The sequence below is a fragment of the Prinia subflava genome, chromosome 5 (assembly GCF_021018805.1).
Source record: "Prinia subflava isolate CZ2003 ecotype Zambia chromosome 5, Cam_Psub_1.2, whole genome shotgun sequence".
NCBI lineage: Eukaryota > Metazoa > Chordata > Aves > Passeriformes > Cisticolidae > Prinia > Prinia subflava.
In genome coordinates, this window is record NC_086251.1 from 32,098,911 (window position 1) to 32,118,839 (window position 19,929).

General features: G+C 33.7%; 1 protein-coding gene across 1 annotated transcript in view; it reads right to left on the reverse strand.

Moving 5' to 3' along the window:
* Nucleotides 1-19,929, reverse strand: part of RYR3 (ryanodine receptor 3) — a 189,194-nt gene that overhangs the window by 30,190 nt on the left and 139,075 nt on the right. Inside the window, exons 65-75 of the mRNA XM_063398804.1 lie at nucleotides 19,640-19,770; nucleotides 17,984-18,304; nucleotides 16,406-16,646; nucleotides 16,015-16,102; nucleotides 15,818-15,910; nucleotides 11,145-11,159; nucleotides 7,967-8,137; nucleotides 7,461-7,520; nucleotides 6,180-6,311; nucleotides 5,263-5,375; nucleotides 1,152-1,248 (exon numbers count right to left, since the gene is read on the reverse strand). Of these exons, the coding sequence (XP_063254874.1) occupies nucleotides 1,152-1,248; nucleotides 5,263-5,375; nucleotides 6,180-6,311; nucleotides 7,461-7,520; nucleotides 7,967-8,137; nucleotides 11,145-11,159; nucleotides 15,818-15,910; nucleotides 16,015-16,102; nucleotides 16,406-16,646; nucleotides 17,984-18,304; nucleotides 19,640-19,770 (1,462 nt within the window). The remainder of the gene's footprint in view (nucleotides 1-1,151; nucleotides 1,249-5,262; nucleotides 5,376-6,179; nucleotides 6,312-7,460; nucleotides 7,521-7,966; nucleotides 8,138-11,144; nucleotides 11,160-15,817; nucleotides 15,911-16,014; nucleotides 16,103-16,405; nucleotides 16,647-17,983; nucleotides 18,305-19,639; nucleotides 19,771-19,929) is intronic.

Below are 19,929 nucleotides of genomic sequence, written 5' to 3' on the forward strand. Positions count from 1 at the left end.
ACTAGTGTTAGCTATAATATTTTCATATATCATTTCTAAGTAACCTTGGTTCAATTAATGCTCATTATTGTAAACTTCAAACATTTTTTGTCAGTTAAAAATATAACATAGTCAGAACTGGCCAAAGATCAAATTATTACCCTTACCTTACTTGTGTTATTACACCTTTGTAGTTTTTCCAGTTACTGTAGGTTTATTGTAATTACAGTAATAACTGTAATTACAGAAGTTCAATTTACTTCTCTAGGAAATCTGAAAGAATTGCAGGCACTGCTTTGATTAATGGCCTTATTCTTTCCTTTAGCAAGAAGCAACAAAGTCAACCGAAGCCTGACCATGTGATTGTCCAGAGCATGTGAAGAATGTCCCTACCCACGGCAGCGGGGCTGGACCTGGGGGATCTCTGTGGTCCCTTCCAACCCAAACCATTCTGTGTCTCTGCGATATCAGCTACAATGGGTTTTGAAAAGCATAACATGACTGTTTTTGTTAACCCCGAAGCACTTCCTGAGGCATCTGCATGTGATCCATGAAGCTGTGTGTTAACTTTCATGGTGTTTAGAGACTGTGGAGTTGAACTCCTTGAGGTATTTTTGACAAGCCAACTTCATAGAGGGAAGGGAAAGAGCAGTAGGCATTCTGAAGTTTACCAATCACTTTTATCAAGTTTACACAGGTAAACTACCTTTTTGCTGAATATGGCTGCATATATTTACTTATGATGCATCCAAAAGGAAAACAACAAAATTAATTTGTATCAAAGCTGAAAATGTTTAAATTAATTATGCATAAATAAATTTGAAAGCAAAAAGGATCAGTAGTGTCAAGCTTTGAAAAACCCAGCAAACAATATATGCAAACATAGGAATTACCATTATAACAAAAATAGTCTGACTGTTCATCTAATCCATTTCTCTTCCCAAGAATGGCTTGTCTGAAGGCATGAATCACCTTAATGCACTTCAGTGTGCATTACAGGACAAATGTCTTTGACCACAGCAGAAAATGACCTTATGCTCTGAAGCATAAGGATTAATATTTTATAAGCTTATGCATACAATACACAATAATTAAATATAGTTTATAATAGATACATAGAATACACACTGAAGTGGGCATTGAAATATATGCCCAATTATGTCAGTACTTACAGCCAAATCCTGAACTAGTTTCTCCTCAAATGAATATTCCTCTGTTTCTATCCAAAAGTTCTGATAGCCATTGAGGAAGAGGTTAATAGAACGGTGCCTGGGGGGGTTGTGAAAGTGAGATCAAGAGGGGTAACGGAACAGAGTATAACAGCTCAGATGGTTAATGGTTAGTAAGGATACATATTTGTACAATTCTGATCCTCTGATTGGTCAGTGAAACTAAATGCAAAACATAACTAACATTCAGTGACAGATCTGCAGATATTTTTGAACATTCTTACTGCTTTTATACTATATATACACATTACTTTTTTATTTTGAAGGCTAAGAGAGGCCTAAAATACATTATACATGAAACTGCAGGACTGATACCTTAATGCAAGCATGAGAAAAACACACACTTGAACGGACTGAGAATGAGTGAGCGAGGTTTACAAGGTGTAAATCTAAATTACCAGATTTAGGACATCAAGACAGCAGACACTGGCCATCAACACCAAAATGATTATCAAGAGCTTTTGAGCATAACATCTACAAACAATCACTGCCTTCTTCCACAGAAAACCCTAACCTCAGCTTCTTGTCTTCCAGTTCCAAATCAGGACAGTACTAGCATGTCCTCAACAAAGTTGCATTAGAAATATACAAAACCTGCTCTATAAAATGACCAATTTTAGAAAACTCTAAGTCATATTAATTGCTATTGTATAGTATTCATTACTTTGACCTTCCACAGAAAATACAGTTCATGGCAATAAGACTACACATAATAATGGTAAAATAACTAGATCCTTACATTATTTGGGGGAAATCGTTTTTCTGAGCTGCACTACATGAGGTTAGAAAGGCTGTTCCATGCAGGCTTTTCATCTACTGTTTATCTGCTGCCACTAAAAAAAGCTATAAAAATGCACTGCACATACACCTTTAAATACCTTTTATACGCGCTATGCACATGAACCGGTACTTTATAACGGAATAGCTATTGAGTCAACACTTTGGGCTCACTTGCTGACACTGGTATTGTTTTATTATCAAATTTCAAAAACTGACCAATCAGAATCCCCTCTGAAAATTGTACAAATTCATGTTTTTATGATAATATAAAATCATGGCTGGGAAGGAAGAAGTGAGCGCATAAGCAAGAGGCTCTCCACAAGTTACATTACCGTTAACTTGAGTATAAGCCTGTCATACTGAGTTTTTTCATGTACTTTTTCCAGCCAAACACGTTGAAAGGTGCTCAGGAAGAAATTGCTAATTTTGTGTCTGAAGAAAAGCATATAGGTTTTCATTGAAGAAAGGCACAAGTTAAATTCAATAAAGTAGTCAGAAAGAATGTATTCGTAAACTGTGTTTGAAAAATTGCCATGTACAACTTTGCTGTATCTATGTGCATATACAAATGACAGACAATAAGACAAAGTTTTTTCTAATTAATTTCCTTAAAACATCACACATAAATAGACACACCACAGAGAAAACACTTATCACATAAGACACTTGTTCAAAGCCATGTACATTCAATAAACACAGAACATGAATTAGGGCTTCCTAACTGAACTGATGTTTAATTCTGTGAAAAATACAATTTTTAAAAAAATAAAGCTCTTTGTTTTGTATCTACAGGCACTTTCCATCAAAGGGAGTTCTTGGAATATTTATGGTAAAAATTAAAGTATTTTTTCTGTGATTTTAAAACATACCTTCATATCAATAGACATGTACATTTCTGATATATCTTATTGAAATTCCTAAAATCTAGATATTAGTGTGAGTTTTGCAGAAAATTACCTTAAACTCTGAGATTAAAATTAAATTATATATTATATAAAGCCACCTAAACATCTGGAATTTTTAAAAAAATCTAAGTTTATTATTTTACATTTTTTAAAATAATAAGCTTATTATTTATCTTTTCTAGGATAAATGAAAGGTTACTACCATAATATTTGTTTACTGCCCTTTAAATTAATTGATTGTAGCATCAAAGTTAGAACTAACACTCCCAATATTAGTGAGGAGTGTTACAAATACAAAGCTGCAACAAAAATGAGGAAATGTACAAGATAGAGAGCTGCACTTTAAACTCCAGATCAAAGAGATTTAAATAGCTCCTAGAATAAATCATACCCCACTTGAAATAATCTCCCTAGGGTTCAGACATGTCTGAGCAACACTGTCAATTTAGATGATGGAGATTGTTATAATAGTGTGATAGCCTTATTTTCCTGTCAGAATCCTAGGATTTATCTAGCAAAAAAAACCCCCTGTCTATAAGCTAATGAACTTTAAAACTTTGGTTAGCACCTATCAGTCGAGCAATATACCTACAAGTTTGCTCATGGCAGCAGAGTCAGAATAGATGACCTTTAAAGGCCCATTCCAACCCAAACTCTTCTACAACTTTAGGATTTTAAGTTCAAACTGTGTTTTCACCCTTGTCTGTTTTGAAGTGCAGAGAGCACAATTAATGGACAAATATAGTTTTATGAGAGATGATTTTTAGGAACTACAAAATGAAATAGCTGGGTTGATTTGCCTCATATTCATATTGAAATTAGGAGTAAACTGCTCCACAAAATCTGTAAAGTTTGAGAAGAAAAATTTGAGAACAGTTTTTAACAAAAAAAAAAATTAAAATTACAGATAATGTAAATGTTCCATTTCAGTATGGTATTATTCCATATTTTATTGAAAACAACAAAATCAAGAATTTAGAGATTCATAACCCACTTTGCCTCTTGGCAAATGTTCCATCAACCTCAAAAAAAAAAGTGGGCGCTCTGTAAGGCAAAAAAAGGATGAGTTCTTTTAACATTTGGCTGCTCATGCATTTATTCTAAACATCTCAAGAATTTATAAAGGCAGAATATGGTCATAAAAAAACCCCAAACTTGTTCACAAAAAGGTTGTACTGCAATGCTATTTTGTCATACCCCTTCCTCTTGTTTTGCCAAACACAGCTCTTGAAGATGGAAAGGTTGATACTGGTTGGTTTGTTATCTCATATTTAATCTTCTCCATTTCTCTGGTTCTTTAACGAGGGCCTGGTGGTAGCATGGTGAAATTGGAGAAGATACTATTGTCTAGAACTAATCCTTTTTTAAGGGAAGGTCGTGTGCTTTTAATGGTATAAACTGGACTTTTATTTGTCCTGTGCAAACCTAATATTCCTCCAGTGGGTTAATGGCACAGCTACAGAACTTTAGCTAAAGACCTTTCCACCAAGCATGTAAATTGGCTTTAATAAAGGCATTTAAAAATCCAACACAACTCTTCAGTTAAATACTTTGCCAAAAATTTTTGAATAATAATATTAAATACAAAAAGTGAAACATTGCAGAAAGCGAGAAGTAAACTTAATTAAAGATGTGCTTATCCTCTATCTGAATAAAAGTCAGAGTTTTTGAGAAGAAAAAGAGTAAAGGAAGTTACTCCAGTGCCATATAATCTTAATATTCTGCTTAAAGCAGTAGATGGATCGAGGCAGAGGATGCATTTTATCTTGGATTTTGTGGTATCTACATTCAACTGGAATAAGAAGCAGAGCAACACAGAAGACTAAAACATCATTCTGCAGTGCTCTCTGCACTGCTCTGCCTCAATAGTCCCTTTAATTCATAAAACATTCTGATGCTGTATCTCAAGATTGGCCCAGACAAGCTACAGAGCATGAAGTGTTCATGCAAGAGGAGAGGATGAGCCATACAAAATTAAATACAAACAAACAAACAAACAAACAAACAAAAAGAGATAGGAGAAAATAAGAAAAATGCAGAAGACTAAAGAGTAAAAAGAGCAACCAATCCGAGACAAAAAATGGACAGAAACAGCAGCATCTTAACAATTTTCACAGATAAGCTGAGGAACTATACAAAATAACTGACAAAAATGAAGCATGTAATTCTTATGGTGTTTTCCCACTCAGATTGTCATGAGATGACTGCTTTGCTACTGTGAGGAATCAGCTTATGACTAATCAGTCCTTGTCTCTTAAAATTACATACACCTAACAATCAGCAAACACATAGATAAACACAAGGAGTATTTGCACTCAGTAAAGAATGCAAACAAAAGTTATGAAGAAGTAAACCTTTCAGCCACTTACCTTGGCAGGTTGTATAATGGTGCCATTCTGAAACATGCAACAACAGCCCTTTTGCGTTGTTTTGACAGGAGTTTGTGCCAAACAGCTTTTTTTGATCTCAGTGGTTGTTCAACCTATGGGAGAATATCTTCCAGTATATGCAATGGAAACGTTTCAACTTTCATCCAAAATTTTCTATTCAGCTAGAGGTTAGCTAGTTAGCAAAGCAGAAAATGTTACCAATGTTCTGCATCATCTGAAAAAAAAAATCTTTTGGAGCTTTTTTTTAATTATTAAGGAAAAAATCCTGGAGACCTTCTATATAGAATCTCTCAGTTTATTCAGACAAGTTCAAGATGCTAGAATAGCTCATGTGTGGGACTACTTGGTAAATTTCAAGAATTGCTATTTTGTCTGTTTCTAACAACATATATTCAGTTGTTCATGTGAACATATTTCTGTGCTGTATCATTTGTGAATAGAATGGATTAACTTTATGTAGAAAGAGTGCAAAAGCCTTTCTATATTTAAATTGCATCATTTGGATGAACAGGAAAGCAGCTCAAAATTTGCTACAGCATCCCATGATGCAGAATTAGGAGACAGGCTAAACTCCGTATATTGAAAATAAGTGCACAAGCAAATGCCTCTTCCTAAAACCACATGGTTTTCAGCTACTGCATGGAGATGTTTTGTCTAACATCTTGTATCTGTTCATGCAGTTTTTCAGAAATATATCCTGAGTTTTCCCTGCAGCTAAATGGAGGCACTTCAACAGATTATATTGAAAACTTTGCCAATATACACATCTGTATGTGCATGGGTACTTGCATGCACACATGTACAGAACCCTAAGTTTTTCTGCACCTGAAATAACCTCTGCAAGGAGAAATCTCAGTTTTTTTAAATGAACACAGTATAGACATCTGGCATTTTACCTGCTCCAGATGATACAGAGCAGCTGATATCCTCTGTACACGTTCCACATTTTTCTCAGGGTCAGTAGGTCCATCACTCTTTAAAATGTCTTTGTACAGATTTAGCTGCCATTTCACAGCTGGATCATCAGACTGAAACCCAACATATTTTATTAGTAAGCTGCTGAATGAAGGCACTGAATTTGAGCAACACCACTTCTACTCCCATAATATAATAAAGAAGGTTATAAATACTCCCAATTTCTGTCCCTTTTCAGACCAAATTAACATCTGCTAGCTGCTCAAAAAATGGCATTGATTCTGTATATTATTGGGCAACTGAACTCAATTCATAAGCAAGGTTCTGTATTTTTACTTCATGAAACTAAATAAAGTACCTTGCAACTTATTTATTCCACTTAACTCCACTAAAAATAAGGAAGCAGATTTAGTACTGGGATTGAGTTTAATTTGCAGACCCTTTCTACTGAGAATGTAAAGATATTTTTTGGAGTCTGGAAAATTCAGCTGGAATTTCAGTAGATGAAGAGTTACAGCCAAAGTTTTTAGGTTTGGGATCTTTTTTCTTGCAAGACAGGAATAGGAAAACCACATTAAATTACTTCTTGTGACCATTTAAATATATGCAAGCACAAATATACAGCGAAAAGACAGTCAACTTCCATGACAGGTAAATAAGTTATTCTTATTGTGTTTGAACACTGTAGGCAATGATCTGAATTATTTGTAATTTGGTTTGATATGCAGGACTGATTAGATTGATATGGAGGACTCCATATTGGTATTACCTTTGACAGTGTATTCAACATATGAATTGTAGGAATATAAATGTACTTGTAAAACTCACAAGTGCTAAGATGACACAAGCTTTTCCTATTTTATTATAGTCACTTTAAAATGTATCTATTCTTAGGAATACCCAATTTAATTAAAAGTGAAAGCTAAATTCAAGAAGAAAAGCTTAAGTTATAGAGTTTCAATTGTATTTTTTCTTGGATCAAAGTGATTCTAAGTAATTAGAGCTTTAAGACTACCAGTATCTCAATTGTTCACACTTGTCCCATTCTATAAATCTTCCAGAAATTTGAATATACTAAATAAACCCTACAAATGAGCCATTTATTGCAAGGAAAAATCATGAAGAATAATGTTAAATTTGAAACCTTTCTAATAGCTTTTTAGATTATCTTTTTTAATGTATCACAACAAAAAGAAATGATTGCACCTTCTGGGTTTTAAAAGTGCACATTGGCATCTATAAAACAGATTTTTTTAAATTACCTTTTCCTGCAAGTGTAAGTTGTTGCGTAAGTGTTCTTTGACTTCCTCATCTGTGTCCCTCTGTAGAAAGGTAGAAGAGTCTTTTTCAATTCAGATTATGATTCAACTTTTACAACAAAGAACAGCTCATATTTCAATATTGAAATTTAACCTCTTTTGCTTTCAAAGTATGTAAGATACCAGAAGGGGCAAAGGCTTTCTTTAACCATAAAACAATGGTTAAACTTTGAAGGGAATTAAAGCTAACTAATTGTAGTTCAGTATTTGGTGCAAAAGAACATGAATATATAAAACAGCACATGGTATACAAATGGAAATTAACACGGAAAGTATGGCAGCTGTACATACACTTTTTTTTTATTTAAAAAAGCACAATAATTAGCAGCTATGATTTCTTACAGTACATACAGATATTAACATTGAATGCTTAGATACCTATGCTTCAAAATTCACTTTAGAAAATTCTGCTGAGTTTGCATTAAAAACTATTAAAAGCACACACTTACATGGCTGTATCTAGTCTTAGCCAAAGAGATGAGCTCTTGGTCTCCAGGAGTGCACATGTTCAAACCAATAGGAAGCATCTTTTTAAGTGCAGCCACAATCATGGATGTTTGTATCGAGTACAAATCCCCTCTACGTTTTGATTTCTTCCTCTCTTGATCTTGTCCTCCAGACTATAAGTTTAAAAAAAAAAAAAAGAGGAAAAAGAAAAAAAAACAGAAAGAAAGAAAAATTATTTTAATTTTTTGATCACACACACCTCCAACATGCTCTTCCCGTAATGGTCCAAGGAAACTATGTTCCTGAAGCAGTACAAAAATTTAAAAATGCTACACTAGAGGAAGGGTGTACAGTCTTGGGCAGGAAATGTAAAGGAATACTTTTGGTGCACACCAGTGCAGAAAATGCAGTAACAGTAATGTTGAAATTGGAGTCACACACTTTTGTGTGCATTCATACACGTGATTTTGACAATTCTTTCTGGCTCTTACCTTTCAAATCAGAAACAATCCTAAAATTAAAAGGTGAATCATTCTCAAGGGACTCTCTATTATTTGTCAACTGTTACAGAGACAAATTAAGGATGTTTACATTTTTGCGAGAGATTTATATAGTTATCCAGGGTCTGAATGAATGAATATTGCCTGACCTGTCTCATTTGAAAAAGGGTATTAATTCAAAAGCTTTGATTCAATGTAATAAAATGCCAATGAATTAGTGCCTCTGCGAATGTACTGCCCTTTGGCTTTGGATAATATTAGTAAATTTGGGACAAAAACTTTAAAATTTGGTGTCTTTGGATACCATCAGTACTAGGAAAAAGAAAACAAAAGAGACAGAAGTAAACAGCACAACAGAATAACATCTGCCCTGTCTTCTTAGGACAGACACTATACAACATATTTCACACCCAACTTTTCCTTTATGAGACAGAGAACCAAAATCTTTCAAGCAGACCCATATATTCAAAGAACACACAGTAAAAAGCAACAACATCAAACAGCCCAGTTCTGAATTCTGTACCCAGATTAAACTCCTATTATACTCAAGGGGAGTTTTGTTTAAGATAAGATTTCAGGACTAGGCCTCCAGGCTTGTACAACACTACAAAATAACAAATGCTTTCACTTAACCATCCACATCCTTTTCCTTCTGTCAATTAGGATTTACAAACTACTGTTCTTATAATATATTGTGTAGTTCCACATAAGGATACAGCAGAATCCATTGCTATTCATTATTTCCAGATTAATGCCATACTATGATCACAGTAATCACTGGAAGAAAAAAGGCATCCATACATATTCTATTTGGTGATAAATTTTGGCAAATTCTATCTTCTAGATGGTGAATCTCTATGTATACAACTCGTGGTAAGTCTTTTGCAAGTGTGAGGGAACATGCAATGGATGTGGCTTCCTTTCTTAAGGAACTAACAATTGCAGGAGAGTACTTGGCCTCAAAGCTTTGCTTTTCAAAGTGCCTCAGAAACAGTGATGCAATGGCTTTAATAATCACAATATTTGTACTCTACATTGACAGAAGACAAACAAATCCCACAATGTATCACTGTATTCCAGTGGCGTCACTATGCATCTTAAATAAGGAACAACAAAATATGTAATAGATATATTTAAAAGAAAAATGAAAAGAAGAGATACTGGTTTCCCCATCTTTTACACCAGTGGACATTTTGCACATCCAATTTTCTTAATGTTCATATGAAATTAATAAGATTGGTGAACCTTAAAACTGGAGAATTTTCAGAGCATGAAGATTCATTCTGCCTTTGCCATAAATTCTGCTGTCTGCAAATTCACTTCTCCAGCTGGCATATGTATAAATGTGTAAGTAGAGTCACAGACTGAAACCTAAATGACAATGGAATTTTGTCTCTTTCAGTTCTAATATGCACCTATACACACACAATACCTGCATTACATATGTAAAAAGCATTACATCTGATATATTTTGCCTAAATAATTAACTGTACTAAAAGGACCTCAGCAGGAGGAATGATGTAATTTGGTTGCCTAAAAGCATGTAATGATCTTACTTATCTGAGGATTTAAACACACAAAAGGATATTTCTGATAAAAACCATATAGCAAAAACGAATTAGAGATTCTTTAGTAGATTGGTAATAACTAAATACACAATGTAAGGGAAGAAATAATTTATTTACACTAAAAAATCAGCTAAAACTGGTTAAGATGATGGAGTTAATATTTTTTGTATCTCTATCCCTCTTTGAGCTTCCATTCTTTGAGACTACTATGAGGGCCATCATTAAATCCTACTCCGTACCTGGAGAAGTTTGACAATAGCAAAGCATGAAATCGGGTTATTAGTTTAACAGAACTTCACTTTTTAACTCATGTCTCAGGTTTAATTGATTAAAAGCTCTTCACAGCACCATGTGTGATTCTCAGAACACAGGGTGAAGGAAAAGCTGAAAGGATTTATGCTCCATTTTGCTGCTTACTCTGCTTCACCAATGAAGACTTCTCCACAGGTCAGAAAGTCCTCATCTACATTAGAAATTCATATTTTAAAAAAAAAGAATATGAATGATGCAAAGGAAAATGACCTATAGTTCACTGGAGGAAATCTTCAAATACATTAAATACATAAATGAAATAAGGGTTATGCAAAAGCTTTGTCACACCTCACACCTTTAGTAAAGACCATTTTACTTTTAGAAAAAGGTAGGGTTTGAACTTTATATCTTATTTAAACTTACTGGATTTAATACAGTCTTCTATTCATCTACAGATGAGGTAGAGGTTACAGCACATTTCTCCCAAATATTCTTCTTGAATATCATAAGCCAAATACATCTTTCTAATGACTCTACTTAGACATTTATTTTACAATGTCTACTTCATTGTTTTAGGAAAAAAATAGAATGCAGAAGGACAGCAGAGGCAGAATATACATCTAAAATAGTTACAAAAGGTAGCTTTAGGACATTTTCACATTAAGCAATATTTAGGAGTGCCAAAGGGAGTTTTATCTGCTCTGCTCAAAGACTGCCACTTTAGCTGGGACAAAATTTATGGTAGGTGGAACCTAGTGCTTCACTTTGTGACGCCACTGCTATGATCAATGGAAAGAGTGCTTGGAGCCTGATCATCTCTAAATCTAAAACAAAGACACATCATGCACTTTGACCTGTACCTTTACTTGCATGGCCTGTATGAAAAAAAAAATAAAGGGAAAAAAACAAACATAAGTAAAAGAGATGAAAGGATGATAATTTTACAACTTACTTATAAAGTTACTCAGCTTTATGAGGATAGTGAAAATATAAGTTCATAGCTAAAACAATAGACTGTAAATGCATAACCAAATGAGATCTTAGTGAAATCAGCTTAATCTTTATTGAATGATTGAACTTCTGAATTTCTGATGCTGTTATGCCACACACTCATTTATTGCTTCCACATATAAGGACATACAGAGAGTTAACCTATCAATATACTGATTACTGCATCTTTTACTGACTTTGTTAAAAGGAGAAAGGTGTCTGGAATGCTGGATAATCCAGGAGCGAAAAATATTCACAGTTTCACAAAAACAGGTTTTGCTACCTCTTTTCCCCACCAAAATATGTTTGAGAAAAAAATGTGTTTAGAAATCAAACTATTGCTGGCAAAGTGGAACATTTAATTTACAGATCTATTTTCCCATTGCATAGCTTATTACTCCTATGAAGACAGCCTGAGAGAAAACTTTAGCTTGCATTCTCATTATTTGAGAATAATATTATAAACTCAGCTGCAACTTTCATACATACAGTGGATTTTTTTTTTCTGTTTACTGTATTAATACCATAAATACACTTAAATAAAGTCACAGTCAAAATTATATTGTAGTTGTGTCAGGAAGTTTTAAGAAAATAACAATAAAACCATTTATTTATGGTAAAATAAATTGAACTATTACTGAAAAGAATCCTCAACCAGGCATAGGAAAATACTATAGAAAATTGTTGGTTAAAAAGAAGCAGAAAAAAACACACACAAGCCCTCACTTCTGTCATTCCTACTAGTAACTTTATTTTCTTGTGATACTTGAATACATTTCAAAATGTTGATGTCAGTCTGTTATTAAAATATTTTTATAGCCTACTCATTTTATATCACATAGTAAGAAAAACAGGTACATGTCAAGAAAAGTGAAAGATTACTACTCAAATTAAGTGTTAGAATCTTAGCATCTTTGAATCTTGAATACCTCAGACAAAAAGCAAATTTTAATTTAAAATTTCAGTTGTGTGAAATATGTAGATGCTGAATGGACATGGCTCAACAGGTATATACAGGTGTATGTATACACTAACGGTAAGGAAAGACGAGATATTAATTATATTTAACTTATTGTAGCTGACCAGAAACATAATCCACCCTTGACTTACCTCAGTATACCCAAAGGAAGTGTATTCTATGAAACTGAAATACTCTAAAAGAAGAGATCTAAAATTCCTGCAGAAAATACTAACATGAAATCCTCTAACTATTGAAAATCTGCAAACAATATTTACTACTTATTGCAGATTGGCACAAAAAATCATGAGGTTTCATGTTACAAACTTAGATTTTATGACTGCCTCTAACTTCTATAATATGTCTACTCAAACATTCTGAAAAATAGATTAAAAATTGATGAGGGAAAATCAAATTAAACTTCAGTAGGATATGCAAATGTTTAGCAACTGAGGGTGTACATCCAGCCACACATTCATTTATATTCCAAAACTGACACAGAAAAATTGCCCACATACATATTATACAGTTATTATGTACATGTGAATGTATACATTTAGTCTCCTATTCCAATTAACAGAAAAACATAATAAGACATAATTTCCTCTCAACCAAAAGGCTATTTTATCAAGAAGCCTATAAAGGGGTCCAAAATAACAGACTAGTGGAGTTGAGTGTATGTAAATTCTGCATTTCAACACTTTAATCACAAATCTGGTATTTCAATGTGATCTAAGTTACCAGTCTCTCTCAGACTGAAAGTTCTCTAACTTACCATTCCCCTCCGAGCATTCTGCTGCCATATTTTTAGAAAAGAAAAATTAAATTCTCAGCTGTTAATACATTTATTTGAAAAACTATTAATAAAGTTAATGTGGTATAATAAAAATACAACAGGTGCTTAATGAATTTCTTGATTGTAATGATGAATCATTTGTTACCTCTGCTATCAGCTACCAATAAGTTATATAGTGCTACTCCTTCCTCCTCTGCTTGCTTTTTTTTCCTTCCAAATGGCATGTAAGGATACAGAACCTTCTGTACATGACACTGCACCTCACACTCTGATAGCATTCCAGTGTTTTGTATCAAGGAAAACACTGAGTCTCTGTTACCTAAGGCAGTCTGAGATCAGCCTGAGGCCCTACTCCTTTAGGAGACCCCAAAATATTCTCCCTTGGGCCCACTGTCAATAGCCAATGTTCAAATTCAGTTTTCTATACTTTCTTGCTTGATAGATATTGGATAAGATTGCTTCCACTAGAAATAATGTGAATAAAGAGGAATAAGTGATAGAGAGGAAAGGGCTGATTATTCTGTTAACATTCTACTTTTTGAGATACATGTTATTATTAAACCAAGAAATTATAAAAATAATGTTCCCTAGTATAATTTCCTCTAGTAATCAATGTCTAAGGATAGAAATAAATATCAAACCTGCAAGAAAACCTGAAATTCAGTTACTTAGAGAATTTCTTGTTTCTTTTAACCTATGCAGTCTTAAAAAAAATCAGATATAAATCTATCAGTTATTGGATGTGCTGGGTTTAGACCACTTACATTTTATATTATGAAAGATTAGCAATTTCCTGCTTAGAAAGCATATCTAGAAAACCAATACAACCCGTATAAAAGACACTTCATGTATTTCATCATGGTATTTACATCATCATGAAACAAATATCTAAATTATCAGTTGTTCTGCCATCATGTCTGCCATTACAGTACCATCTTAATAAAATATTCAGTCATGAACAATACAGTATTTTCTTTCTTCCTTTATTAGCAATAACCATGCACAGTGTCCTGGAATGCCATAAGTTTACATTAATGCTTACAAAGAATTATATGCATATAAAAACCCCAGAATCTCTCAGTACTGTATACCCATTGAAATAAAATGTACTTACATATGCCTCTATATTTCTGTTACAAATATATTCATACAATTATTCATACATATTATATCTGTATACTTAAATATACACAACAGGCATTTGAAAATATAATCTCCAAATCAGATTTGGGTAATATTCTTGATGTTAAATTCCTGTGATTTTATCAAAATCAGAGCACTATGAGACCTCCTTATTTTGTAAATACTTGTCTTTTATTCCTGCCATGCCAGACTGACAAAAATGTGACATTAAAACTTTACTTCATATTATCCTGTTATCAGTGGTGCAGTGGGACACAATTTAGATTAAATATACTGTTTCTGATCTATGATGTCTAAAAAAAAATGTACATGTAGTTTTTGTCTCCTCAGGCCATTTGTAATGCATAAATGTTAAAATACACATAATAAATGTGTGTGACATGATTGCCATATGATACAAGTATAGAGCTACACATTCTACTCTATTATATTGTGCAATTGCTCCTCAAATAGCCTGGATGTGCCCACTATTTATCTTGTTAATAAAGATTGTACAGACATTCCAATACTATCAAAAAATTTAGATAAGCTGCATCTTGACAATAAGAAAACAGGTTAAAAATTTCCTTATCTCCAAATACAAAATTCTTTATAAAGTTGGACTTGTTTTAAATGCTGGTCATGATCAGCAGATAATATGCTATTTTTGTTTGTAAAAATTCCAGTATCAAGGTTTGGCTTAGTCAGGTTTCAAAATTTAAAAATTCATAAGAAAAAAAGAAAAAACCTTTGGGTTTTAAACACTTTTAAAACACATTTTTAAAGATAATTAAGAAACATAATGGAACATTTATCTGCTTCTCTATTGTTTGAAATTGGACTTGCAGCAGCGAGGTTACACGTAACCAAAATATAGTGAAATGCAAAACTTTAAATGCTACTTCTCTGCTACACCTTCAGAATAGTATTACTCCAAACTCATTATAAATATGAATATAAGAAAGGGTTTCTTCACTATATCTAACACTAATATGAAATTAGACGCTAATTTGAAATTAGACTTCATCTGGCTTTAGATGAGTAAGGCAATTTCCTCAGCTAAAAGAGCCTTTGACAATTACCTTGACAATTTCTCTATTATACAGGTAAAAAGATGTACTTTGAGGCCATCATATCAGCATCTTGTCATATTGAAAATTAGCAAAAAATAAATGAATGTGTTAATAGATAAGAAACAAGAAAAATGGTGGACATGTAGCACACTAGATAAATATAAATAAAGAGGTATATGCAAAGACAGCAGTGCTCCATCAGAGTTGACAGAACAATACAGACTGACATTCACATGAAAATTATGAGGCAATGTTTCTTCACTTGCTTTTATAAAATAAAACCTTTTTCTTTCCTGAACATTCAATAACCCATATTTTATAATACAGCCCATATTTTCTTATATGTGCAACTTTTTCAAATTAAGACTTTTACTTTAATCTTGTATCTTTGAGTATTTGCAGACATTTAGTAAGTAACTCTAAGGTACATAGACTATATTTTGCATATTAGTTGTCACCTCTGTCATCAAGAAGAAAATTATTTTTCTTCTAACAGTAGAGCAGCTGCAAGCTGAGTACATTTTCAGAGCATTTTTTCAACATTTTAAATGCATTGTGTAGATTTACCTGATCCACAATTTTTTATTAACTTACTTTAGACATCTTGCTCTTGGTGTCTCCTGTTAAAAATGCCAAATTGTTGATTTCATTCTGAATCACAAAATTTTGTTCCTCTCTTTTAAAATTCTAAAGAAAGAAATAAATAACCAGAAGTTTAACTCATCTGCATGTATCACATTTATATTTAAAGACAGAATGAAATGAAAGGTAAAGTGTAGATTTTAGCTTACATGTGATTTACACCAAAGGATAAAAACTTCAGCAACCATTCGAAAGAGTTCATCAGAATCTGCATCTGGTTTCTTTAGCCAATTAGCTCTAATAACAAAAATAAGAGAAATTAAAAATAAGATACTTTTAAAAAGACAGTTTAACATCATGATCTCTATTTAATATATCAGGTAACATTTTTCTAGTTAATCTAGGAATTTGTGTCTGAGGAAAAGGTGTGAATTCAAGGTACAGCATTCTTTAAGAATCTTAAATTATTCAAGATTAAGAATCTTAAAACCGACACGATCTGACCCTAACATTAAGTGAACAGTATTCCTCCTGATTGTCTGATCATAGATTCCAGTACATTAAGTAATAAATATGAGTTTAATTATTAGGTTTTTTTACCTGTTGTTGTCTACATAACGTATCAACATTGGATAGAAGGCATAAAGGTCTCTACAAAGTACAGCAAACTCATCAAGAATGAGTAGCTCAGCTTCTTGAGTGTCATTTTTATTGTCTGCTTTCAGTTGCTCCTCTTCCAACACTATCTTCATAGCTTTCTTCTTCAATTTATCCAGTGTTGGAATAAAGTGAGATCGGAGAAGATCAGGTCTGGCTTTGCTGATGATGGGTTGAGCATAAACTATACATGAAAATATAGATAATTCTATGATTAATGCATAATTGGTGTTTTTCATTGTATTAACATAAATGCTGAAGCTCTAGAAACAGTAAAGGTTAGGAGGCTTCATAAGTTTCTACACCATAAAATTATTGACAGACCTATGAATGTAGCTTTATAAAAAAATGTGTATTGAGAGATTAAAAGACTGTGGATTTGGATTATAAGTATTTCAGTCTTATATGAATTAAACTATACTGGGTTTAGCAAGCCCCATGACTCTAAGAACTTAAGCAAAATAAGGATTGAGACACAAAGTACTCACAAAAATACTTTTTGTTTTGTTTGGGGTTTTTTGTGTCTAGGATAGTATTTTTGTATCCAATGTCAGAAAACCACCAGAAGATAGTGTTCTGGAAGAATTCCTTTATCTATTTTGCCTTGGGCAAGTTAAAATGCAGAGAATGAATGAGTAATTCAAGGTCGTAGATCAATTTTGCAAAGGTAGTAGCAATAAAATGCAAACTACCCAAGTCAAAAATCCTTGCAAGAACTACACGAGTATATTATCACCTTATGTAGATGAACAATCAGTACAAAACTGCAGGAAACACTCTCTACAATTAAGCAGCAAACTTCTTACTAAGTTTTAATGGAATCTTTGTTAATATTAAAGACATTCCAGCATTTAAAACAATATCAAAAACACAGTACTGATGGGTCCTGGTTATTCAAATTTAGCAGGAAATTATTACCTTTACATAGATTGTCTTATATTTTTACACTGTATAATATGAATGATCAAATTTGCATATGGTAAATTTCTTTAGCAGGCTGGATACTATAGCATATGCGATATTTTGAAAAAAACTTTCAGCTTATTTAATAGTTCACACATTTATTCAAGCAAACCAACTAATTTTGAACTTGAGTTACTCCTGAGATTATTTTACCATTTATACTTTCTTTCCATTTTGTCCATTCACAAATTCCATTTGTGAATTTCAACAGAATTCACAACACTTAAACCTTCTACTGTAAAACTCAGGTGTCTTTAAAATCAATGGATTTCACAACTCCAAATTAAATGCTAAGGCTCTTATGCAATGCTTAGAGAAGGAGATTTTCAAATTCTCTTATGATGTATAGAAAGCTCTCTACTTACAGTGATGCTACAATGCATGCATATAACTAATAATAAAATATAAATATATTTCTCTTATTGTTACTTATCTTTTATTTATCTTTCACAATGGTTCTAGCTATAATTTTTTGTTATATCACTGGGCAATAAGGTGAAGTGTAGCAAAGTAATCAATGTTATTAGTACAATTACTGCTCAAAAACATTTACAGTACCTGCAATTCTTTTCATCCAGGATGCTTCATCTATTCCCAGATTGTTGTTAATGATTTTTAGGATGTTTCCAAGAACAATGCTCAGATGCTCAGACGTTATCATTGTACAGCAAGGCCCAGAACTCTGAGGAACACTCTCAGACCCTCTTTCCCACCAGTAGGATAAATAGTTGCATAGCATGGGTAAGATCACCTCAATTACATGAGGCATTTCAGTATACCTTGCTCCAGATTCTGCTAAATCATGTATTTCCTTTATTAGTCTGTCCAGCTGTGGGATTTCTGGACACATTTCTTCTACTGTATCAGGCATACCTAAAACTGTAAGCAAGGGTAGAAAACCAAAACGTTAATTAGCAAAATGAAAGAGAGATTTCTTCCCTTCACCATCTTGGATAGGCAGGACTATAGTAACACTTTGGGGTATGCATGGATATTTCATAAATTGTGTCTTACAGATGATGTGCATACAGCAATAATGCAAACAATAGCTGCCATAAAGCTATGGCTTTACCCTAAGGTGTCCTGCAATTATCTGCTAAGCTATGTAAAAGCACAGAATGGAAAGCTTATATTAATATTGGTTATACTCTGGACATTGTATTCATCATAATGCACAATTTTTATGCTGTTTTTCATATTGCTAGGCACCACTGAGGAGATCCTGGCCCCATGCTCTTGACATCCTCCCTTTAGATATTTTGTATACTTAGATGGGGTCCCCTCTCAGTCGTCTCTTTGTGAGGCTGAACAGGCCCAGCTCCCTTATCCTTCCTTGTAAGAGCCATGATCCCGTTCCCTCATCACCTTTGTTGCCCTTCACTGGACCTGTTCCAGGAGCTCCCTGTCTCTCTGTTACTGAGGAGCCCAGAACTGGACCCAGCACTCCAGGTCAGGCCTCACCAGGGCTGAGGAGAGGGACAGGATCTTCTGACTCAACCTGCTGCCAGTGCTCTTCCTAATGCAGGTCACAGGGGCCTTCTTGGCCACGGGGACACACTGCTGGCTCAGGGACAGTTTGGTGTCCACCAGTACCCCCACATCTTTCTCCACAAAGCTGCCTCCCAGCAGGTCAGCTCCCAGCCTGGACTGGTCCATGGGGTTAATCTTCCCTACATTTGCCTTTGTTGAATTTCAGCCAGTTCTCTGCCCATCTCTCCAACTTGTCAGGGTCCCTTTTTCATCAAGGTTTCATGGAATTAATCATATTCTGTGGGAATTCCCTATACCAAACTTCTTCGGATCACTTTTGACAAGACAACAAAACCATAGAAATTATTTTCCTGTTCACCTAAATCAGATACTATACCTCTTGTATTTTGCTACATGAACACAACTGTATTTTGCCAAAAAAATTTTGTCATGTAGATATAGTACATCTTCAACTAAACTTTAAATATTACAGTATGAATCTTTAGAAAAGTATTCAAACATCATGTTCAGAAAAATATCTAAAAATATTAGGAGAAAGAGAACATTGTTGGCACAGTCTCAGTAAAGTAGAGCAAGGCTAAAATGGCAAGCAATGAAACATCAGTAGAGCAAGAGCTCTCTGCTGAGGCATGCATTCAGGGCTTTTTCATTACACAACTATTATTTAGTTGGATTGGAGGGAACAGCTTTTTGGGTCTTTTTTTGATGGGGAACAGTACTTACTTGCTCTTTCTCTCGCACTTTTTGTGTTGAAAACAGACAGTGGATTGTAATGGTTGAGGGAAGGTTCAAGGAATGCTACTGGAATGGCTGCCGCAAGAGATGCTAAACACTCACCAAGTGCAGGACGCTGCCTGTATGTGAGAGACACTAAAAGTCATCTGACAGGAAAAGTGTTTCACCAGGCATTCAGTGTCTACCATATATGATAAAAAGAAGTATTAGTGTTTATAGCTGATTTTAAATATATTTTTTAACTATTAGGCACTATCGGACAACTTAGAAAAAAATAT